Consider the following 9,847-nt stretch of genomic DNA (forward strand, 5'->3'; position numbering starts at 1 on the left):
TGGTTAGTTCTTGTCAACAGTCTCTCTGACCCAAAAGTAGATGATCTCTAAACAATAAAGGAAAGTAAATCTACATTATTATTATTATTATTATTATTATTATTATTATTATTTATTTATTTATTTATTTTTATTATATGGATAGAGCCAGTTTAGCTCTCTGATGGCAAATTCTACATCCAAATAAGACTCAACCCCTGACTCTTATTTTCATTGTTGCAAATCCATAGAAAAATCCAATATAACAGAGCATTTTGTGTGCCTTTCCCCCACAGTTTACAAAACTCATGGCAGATTTTGAAAACATTACATATTGACATGAGAAAATGTAGATATTAGCATGAAAAAATGTAGATATTAGTGTAAGAAATGTAGAAATTAGCATGACAGAATTTAGTTTGCCAGTATCACATGCTGACATTGACTTTCTGACCCTTTTGTATGTATTTACTTTGGCAAAACAATTGTTTGCAGAGAAAGATCCATCTCTGCTGGTTCAGCTGTGTCCTGTCTTTGTTTGATCTGTTTGTGCTAAAACTTGTTTCTTCTGCTCCTCTTGCAATGCTCTGCCCTTAGTGCAAAACTGAGGGGATGACCAAAACCAGGTAATGAGACTTTCAATCACACAGTGTTTGCACTGTCTTTTTCTAAATCATGCTAAGGCCTGGATTCTCTCAATTTGCCAATGTGATAAAAAGGTCATTGAAGCATAGAAAGAAAGATGATAAGCATTATTATGTTTATTCATATGCCACTGTTTTGTGAATCCAGGCCTTGATCACAGAGCCATTAGAAACTTGCCAATTTATTTCACATCAGCTTTTTCCCTTCTCATATATTCCTCACTTTGTAAAGCATCTGCAATCATAAGTGGGCTTCATACATTTGCCAGTGCTATGAATCTGTCATGCTTGTTTTTCTTTCTTGTTGATTTTTTTAAGTCCTTGTTTGTCTTTAATCTTTAACAAACATAAAACTAATGTTAGCTGTTTGGAGATAACAGGTATATTTGGCATATATACAATGTGTGTATATATAATGTGTGTATATATAATGTGTATGTTTTAATGTTTTTTTTTTCTCTTCATGTTGATGAGGAGGCCCTGCTAAGAGTCTTTAGCTAAATTATTCTAGGTTTATCTAGAAATTACCTACAAGAACAGGAGTCTAAATATTTTTTTTTGTTGTTTTAGTAATGCAAATGATCTCTGGAAAAAATAGCAATAGCAAAAAAAGCACAGATTTCAAAGACAAATACACAGTTCAGTATTTCAAATGGTATTCTGTACCAGTAATTGCCTAAAACTGTGTCTCATTGTTTTCTCCCTGCAGATAATTCCTTAGTGCAGAGACACACTCCTTTGCAAACCTTGGGACCCATCACTAAGGAAGCTGCACAGGAGAATCTCCTAGGCTCCATCTCTGCTCCAGTTAAAACCTCACTTACAAATGTTTCACTTACTTACACTGGGAAACTTGTTACTGCTCAACTCTGCCTCAAAAACAATAACAATGGAGAAGAGAACCAAACCAATACCTCATTGTCGATGAATGAATTTGATACTGAGAGCAATAAGACACTTCCATTAGCTAAGACAAGAACTGAAACAGGAGGGTTTGAAATACACACAGCCATAGAGCCCAACATTACCATTATCAAGACAGGCCAGTGTGTCGAAACAGATATGACAACTGGCCTAATGACAGCACCTAGGTCTCACCGCGCTCAGGCACTGAAGGCTGTGTTTGACAGGGACACTGCCCATGACCTGACAGAAGGACACAAAACACCTATCAGAAGGACCAAAAGTGATGGATTTGTCAGGGCTGCATTCCAGGCATCTGGGCCATCGATGGTGCCAGAGGTTTCTATTGATGCCACTCTGAATGATCGACTATGGAGCAAACTAGACCCTCGGAGCCACCGTGATAGTGTGTCATCTTCATCCAGTATCTCTTCTAGTGACACTGTGATCGACTTGTCTCTGCCTAATCTCACAAGGAAGAATCGGACCAGTTCTGGTAATACAAATGACAGCTCCAACGGCCAGACAACAACAGTCAAAAGGAACTACCCTCGGTCAGACATTATACCCTACATTGCCCAGCCTGTTAGCAAAAGTAAGTCTAACCCAAACCTGAGGCTGGGCGAACTTTGCCAGCCTCAGGATGAATTACTAAAGAATCAGACAACAGAGAAAGTCTTAAACAGACGCTACACGTGGAGTAGACTCTACATGGATAGTTTAAAGCAGGCATCCTCCCTCTCTGCAGCTAGTAAGAGGCCCACAGATACCTCTGCTAAAGACATGAGCAGCAGCTCCAAGTCAAAGAGTTTGGGTGATCTCACCTCTGATGATATTGTCTGCAACTTTGACAGCAAATACCGAAGCATCAGCCGAAGCTTCATAATGAGGCCCACAAATGACAAGAGACGACATCAGAGACAGAACACTCATAATGATCTTATAGAGCAACTGAAAAGGCTGACTAATGTTGAGCCCTTGACAAGTAGTGACTTTGCATCCTGGCAGCACAGTGGGGAGGAGCCCCCAGTGAGGAGGAATTCCTCACGAAGCCAGAGTCGAGTCCGATACATCGCTAACCGTTCTAGGCAGGCCCAGGAGAGGCGGCGACTGCAAAACCTGACCCAATATACTGACAACCCTATTGAAGAGCGAGGGAACCCAGAAGGAGCTTGCACTGTAGCTTGTAGCCCCTGCACTAGTCCAGACCTTCTGAGTCAGCTGCCTCCTCCACCTATCCACAACAGCACCCTGAGCACAGGCAAAGACCCCTTTTTTGCATTCAGACTCTGAGCGAAAAAAGACCTAGGTGGACAACTGATGAATGCATACCACCACCTACCAATTTACACTGCTAAAAATCTAAAAGCAATTAATGTTATATTTTTAATCTTTTTATCACAATTTAGTTTGTTGTGGTAAGTTTAAACGTAACTGGCACTACCTTCAGATGTCTACCACAACGTGTTCTACAGTGGTCTTGGCACAAGTTTTCCTATGAACATTCCAAAGTGAAATGGATGTAAAACTGTTTTCAGACTGTACTGCAGACAATGTTAACAAACACACATCGTTACCTACTGTCCAAACTGTATGATCGTGTAAGCAACTGTAAGAGGGATTTTCCAAGAACTTGTCAAAACTACATACGTAATGACGTAAAACAGAGACATCAAAATATGCCTAGAGATGTGACAATATTCCATCTGTAAATAGTTTCTACACAAAAGTCACATGAAAGTTGGACATAGCCAATATAGTTTCTACTGTCCATCTTGAGATGAAAGGTCTCAAATGTTTCTCCGCAGCACCAAGCAGACGGCTTGTATGCTCTTACTGTTAGTCTGTTCTTGGTTTGATCTTATAGATAGCTATTTCCCATAGACTATCTATATAGAAATACCTGAGAGCATAAATAATATGAAAGATACATTATTTTCAATGCAACTTTACATAAAGTGAAGATGCCATGCAAAAAACTTACATTGTGAACATTTAATAAGACTATGTATTTTTGCTGACAATTTAAGTGGCACTTAGAACTTTCATTACACCAATGCCCAAATAGGTTCTATGAGATTTTAAACAGTGCTTCAGAAGACCTGAGTGTATGCAGGGCTTGAATCTAATGGAGCAGTGACAATTCTAGGCATAATAGGCCTCAGATATCAAAATATTTAGAATGAGGTACAGATAATGTACTTGCAAAAACACTCTATGCATATGCAATGCTGTATTCATGAAACGTGCCAGCATGTCTACTTTTATTCTAATGATTGCTGCAGACACATATGAATTGTTTGGCACAGACAGGTAGTATATGAATTATTTGGTACATACAGGTAGTCTGTAGATGCCTCTTTGACATGTGGGATTCTGCTTGTTATTGCTTTTTTATTATTATTTTTTGTAATGTTTTTTAAAGCAATAGATGCAATCACTGGAGTATTACAACTGCATCCAAAATGTATAAGCTTTATTTGGAACTTCCTTTATGCATATAAGAGAAATACAAAACTTCACCTTGAGAAGAGCCTTATCTTCTCTTATGAGAGATAAGTCTTGTTCCAACTTTCAGAGCACATAGTATCAGCCACAAAGCTTAAACTGGCCTATTTCAAATATAAAGTAAGCCGTATTCTTGCAAAATTACAAATAATTAATATTCCAGAAAATAGCTGTACATATGTTTTGTATAAGTGGCCAGGAGCAGCTTTGTTTCTTTGTTAGCTGGTTTTGTTGGTGCTGCAGAATCATTTCTGATAAAGAATAGGTTTGTGAATGTACAAGTTAACATAAAGAAACAAAATGCATGGAAACATTCATTCATAAGTAATAATGATAGATGAGGTCCACTGAGTTGTAAATAACTGCATCAATAACTACAGTGTTACCTTGGTTTGAAGTTACCCAGCACATAATTATTCAGAGCAGCCAAAACATTTTGTAAACATGGAATGTGTTTACAAAAATATGCTGATTTTTTTTTTCAAATTATTAATCTTTTAAATTTTAAAATTATTTAAATTCTGTTCATATTACTAGCTAGCTTGGACAAGCAGGCCATGTTCTCCTTAGTAAAAAGTTCACATGTTGATTTTACTTCAGATCAAACCAGTAAATACTCTTGCCATTGCTCATGTAATCATCTGATTGCATGTCACCGCAGCATGTTTCTTAAGAGTCAATTTGTGTTCTTATGATTCTGACCTTTATCTTGAACTTGCATCTATCAGCATTCGGTCTGCAGGAGGGTGTTGAATAAAACAATTGTGTTTTTTTATTGGTGCTTAATTGGAAATAAATTTAAAAACATCATGAATTTGTATGTAGTGTTTTAACTAGCGTGTCACCTGTTTAAAACGTGTGGCTAATTTATTAAAACCTAGCACTAAGCATTGCTATCATGAGTGTAAGTGAACAAATAAGTGCTGAATGTAAATGACTTGCTAAATGTATTGCAGTACTCAGGAATCCAAATGTCCTCTTATACCCATGTCTAAATGCAAAACATCCAAAAATATATGTTTGGCCTCTGTATATGCTCTTTTCTAAACCTCAGATGAGAAACACAGCTAAATCACAAACAGCTGCACTCCATCTACATCCTTGTGTAATCCCTGAGGATTTTCTGGCTCTTTTCGTTAATCATGTGAGTCCAGTTGCGAGGCTGAAATATCAGTGCTACAGAGGCTGAAATCATGACAACACTGATCCACCATTACGACTGATTGTATAAAATCATAAACAAGTAAAACTTTATGAAAGAGAAAATAAAAAGGGTTGGTCTGTAATAGTAAAAGGAAAACCATGTAGAATCCAAATTGTTAATATTTACTCAGATCAAACTGGAGTGATGTACAATAAAGTATTTTCGTGCAGTCAGAGCTTTAAAAGTTTACAGAACTAGCCTGTTTAAAGCAGTCTTTGTGGACATGGGCATTCTTTGCAGACATGTGTGTTTTTGAACTCATTTGACTGTGATGTCACCATACATGTTATCCAATAGGAAATTTGTTCAGACAGGTTTATGCAAACTACATTATTAAACCTATCCAGAGACAAATGTTTAATCCATTTTGGAAATTACAGTGTAAAATGAGATGTCCATGATAATATCCAGAGTTAGTTATGTCACTTTAAAAAGGAATAGTGACTAAAGTATTTAAAGTATTACATCAAAAATGGTAGTGTGCTATATTACTACTGTTCCCTGCCTGTCACCTGTGAAACCTTTCAACAAATCACCTCAAATCACACTTATGTTCTAAAATATATAGTGTACAAACACATGCTATAAGAGAAAGCAAAGAGACTCGTTTCTGTGAACACACAGGTGACTTCTCTCTACCTACAATCAGATGAGCATTAAGGAATCCAATTACAGTTGAACTGAACACCCCCATCCTGGCTGGAGTCATCAGCATAGTCTGTATAGTCTGGTAACGGTGTAATGTTGGATAGAATGTGTTCGTGGTACGCCCAACCGAGTAATGTTTGATATTTAAACACCACAGCATATCTGAAGATTGTCATTGATCAGGTGCGTCCCTTCATGGCCAGAGTTCACTCCCCATCACAAAGACATTTCCAGTAGGATAATGTACAAAGGATGTGCTGTCTCAGAATAGTTCATGGAATGGAACATGACACTTTACCTGAGTGGCCTGCGCACTAGACTTAGACCTGTAAAGTTTATGCAAGATGAGCATGAACAGACTGTCCACAGCATAAATGTAACATTATCCAGTCTGCAGCAACTGCATGATACCGTTAAAATAGTGTGAATTAATGTCCTACAATAGAAGCAATGAGGTGTCCAGACTTTTACTGGACAGCTATGCCTAATAAATTGGTCACTGACTGCACATGTATTTATATCAGTCACATGTTTGAAGTTATATGTAAGTGTTCCTGGGTTCCTCATTTTGTACATAGATGGCAAACTCCATACATGAAATACTATAGTGCCTTCCATGCTCCATGTCTCAGCTCATGTGATCTTACATTTATTCATTCATTCATTTATTCATTTGGCAGAATACAACCCAAGCATTCAGCTGTAAAAGGAACTGACTGTTGTCAAGGCCCCTTGTTGTCTCATCTACACCATTCACCTCCAGTGCTGCTCTTATTTCTTCCAGCGCTAGCTGGTAGAGTTCTATCCCTTTGCTGGCGTCCGTGCCAAGACTTGCATAGCATCCCAGTTAAGTTTTCCCTGCAGCCATTACTTCCTTTGTGCTACCAGAGCACAGCATTGACACCACCATTGTTCTCCACTTTCTTACAGACCTCTTCTACACTCCACTTTTCACTGAGGTCTCTATACTACAGTCACTTCTGTCTGCCCTACATCACTCTGAATTCCCCTCCCAAGGATTTGAAAGGTAGTTTAAACTCCTCCAAAGTTGCATTCATTTCCAGAAGTGGTTGCTGACCTGCCTCTGTAAGGTCTCAGCTTTAGACATTGGTTCCCACAAGCACCTGGGCAAGATGCTGCATTGCTATATCCATGCCTGGACTTCCATGAAAGTCCAGACAAGTCCACTGACCTCACCTGGTCCTACAGCTCAATGCAAGCAGCTCAGAGTGATCTAGTGTCCTTCTGGATACTGTAAACACCCTGCAAGGCTCTTAACTGGCTTTGGCTAGGTGGGATGATTGCCCAAGTGATGTTGAAGTAAAACTTGGCTGTGATTTTCACTTTCTTCAGCACCATATATCTGCATCTGCATCTTGGCACTGACTCAGAGGTGTCTGTCAGGTCACCCTGATTGAGGACTCTGGCAAATGGCAGACTTTGGGGGGACTCTGAATCTTGTTTCTGCCAACCTCACAGGAATGTTCCTTGCCAGAGCAAACAAGACCTTGGAGACAGTGCAGTGTATGATTATACCCACCTCAGTCTTGTGCCAGCTTTATGTAGATGTCTTATGCGTCAGTAGTTACAGTAGTCTGTAATTAGGTCTGGGACATGATGTTTGCTCAGTGTGAACTGCACAAAGTTTGTGTGGTTCAGAGCCACATGCATTTGCATGGTGCAGTAATAGCTGACAAAATGCCCTTATTTTCCCTGGCTTCCCTGGTGAGCTGAGTTAGCATGCTTTAATACACCAGAACACTCCTACGACACCCCCTCTCTGGACCTACATGTCAATAAAAATGTTCTTCGTGACAAGGGTTACAAAATATTTGAAAGTAAAGACCTATCTGAACTAGAATCTTCAATTGTGAATTGTGATCACTTCTTCATTTGACCCTCTATGAATCCCCACTGCTCAGTGTTGTCCTTTTCCTCAGAGGACGAGTCCTCTGATTCCTCCAGAGATGTAGCAGTAACCTCTAAAAGTGCTTGTGGAGTCAAGCACTACTTTGACCAGGAGCTGTACCATGTGATCACAATCCTCCCTTCATACCATTTCCTGCATGTCACTGTGCTTAAGTACTGTCATGTGCAACTGTGTTCAGCCAGGGAGGTTCTCCAAAGTCATCATGTATTTCCCACTCTTACTCTGTTTAGGCCACTGTAGTGGCCACCTTCCTGTAAAGCAGCTCTTCAAATGAAATTAATTGAATTGAGCTGAGTTTCAATGATTCATTTACTTGTGTTTTTTAGATAGGCTGATAGACAGGATCACTGAAAATCTACTGATTACAGACACTGAATTCCATAAGAGTAACTGGAATAATTGTTGATCCACTGATCTTCCCCTGCATGTTGATGGATTATACACATGTATTCTGTGTACAATTTGTGTCTCCATACACTTTGTGTTTCTATGTACAGTGTATTCTGAATTTGTTACCCTGTCTTGTTGCTCAGTCTTGTTTGTCTTGTTTGCCCAACTGCACATCTTACAATCTCAAATAACGAGCAAATACTTTTTGTGATGCTCAAAATGCACAAACATTGCATTAAAAAATAATAATAATATTGAACACTTCAAAAATTCTAATTTGCTGTCATTTCATTAAATTATATAACAAGGCAGGTGCATTTTCTGCAGTTTCTCCATTTTCATCACACATAGTAAGATACCTCGATGAAGATCTATTTTTTAACTTTATAATCCTCCGTATTTTGATCCTTCACTAGTAGTCTGTTTGAAGTGAATATTTAGAAACCCAAAGCTGTGATACAGTCTTATCCCAACAATGCTGCTATTTAGCAACAGTTCTTCTCCCCTTCGTTGGTCCTCCTGTTTATCCACAGACCCATCTCTGTCTTTTTATCTTTGAACAGCAGACTCCTTCTGAGAAAGAAAATGTCACTAGCCAACATGGACCACATTTGCTCTCCAGTTACATCTTTGGCCAAAGTATGTCTTAGTTAGTTGGTCTTAGTTAGTCTTAAGTCTATTTATTAAATTTGAGTATTCACTTTTTACCCAAGGGTGCTGCTCTGACATGTTCTATTGTCTCTCAGAAATGGGATCACAGTTCTGGAAAATCAGTATACAGTTCTGGAAAATCAGGATACAGTTCTGGAAAAACAGTTCACAGTTCTTGGAAAACACATCCCCGAATAAACCCCTCCAAAAATGAAGCCATCACTTATTCATTTTAACAAATGACTGACATGACAAACAAAAGCTGTAGGGTGCCTCAGTCCAATAATGGCTCATTTTATGTGTGTGTCCTTACATGGGGCTAAACCTGCTTCCTGATTTACAAGACTCAGTGAATGACAGACATTGTGAGCTGCTGTCATTTATACAAAGGTTTGTTTCATTAGTATTCAGGAGATGCTGAGACTTTCTTTTTCTCTCTATAGATTTCTCTTCATTACTAATCACATTGTGCACAAGGTTGAATGCCTCCTCTTCACCCCGTCTGGGCTTTTTCAAGGCTGTTTAAAATAATGATTTTGCAATAAAATAAGTAAATACTCAGGTTAATGATGAATCCTTGCAATTAATTCACTCCCAAGTGACAATAATAGAAAATTATAAATAATGCAAAATTCAAAAATCTGTTCAGTAAATTATGAAAAATAGAAAAATCTTTGAAAGTACATAATTACCATCCTAAATCCTTTATTTCTGGAGTTATGAATAAATTGTATCTAACACCTAAATAGACAGGTGTCTGCAACCTGGGCTAAATTGATTAGTTGTGGAGAGTGAATTCCTATAACCTAACAAATCTTCAGAATACTTGTGCTGACTGTAATTTTTTAAATGATTTCATGTAACATAGCTAGTGGAAATCTGTTTATCTGCATCCTCCTCTTGAAGCACAGTTGCTCAGACTTTGCCCTTGTTTTGCAATGATTCTTGCATAACAGTTTAAGGCCCTTGATTTTCCTCCCATCCAAAAAT

General features: G+C 38.3%; 1 protein-coding gene across 1 annotated transcript in view; it reads left to right on the forward strand.

Annotated features, from left to right (window-relative positions):
* plch2a (phospholipase C, eta 2a) overlaps positions 1-2,819 on the forward strand; it is a 44,327-nt gene extending 41,508 nt beyond the window's left edge. The window contains exon 22 of the mRNA XM_030785276.1: positions 1,333-2,819. Within this exon, the coding sequence (XP_030641136.1) occupies positions 1,333-2,819 (1,487 nt within the window). The remainder of the gene's footprint in view (positions 1-1,332) is intronic.
* The last annotated feature ends 7,028 nt before the right edge of the window (positions 2,820-9,847 follow it).

Source organism: Chanos chanos, chromosome 9, assembly GCF_902362185.1.
Source record: "Chanos chanos chromosome 9, fChaCha1.1, whole genome shotgun sequence".
Lineage (NCBI taxonomy): Eukaryota > Metazoa > Chordata > Actinopteri > Gonorynchiformes > Chanidae > Chanos > Chanos chanos.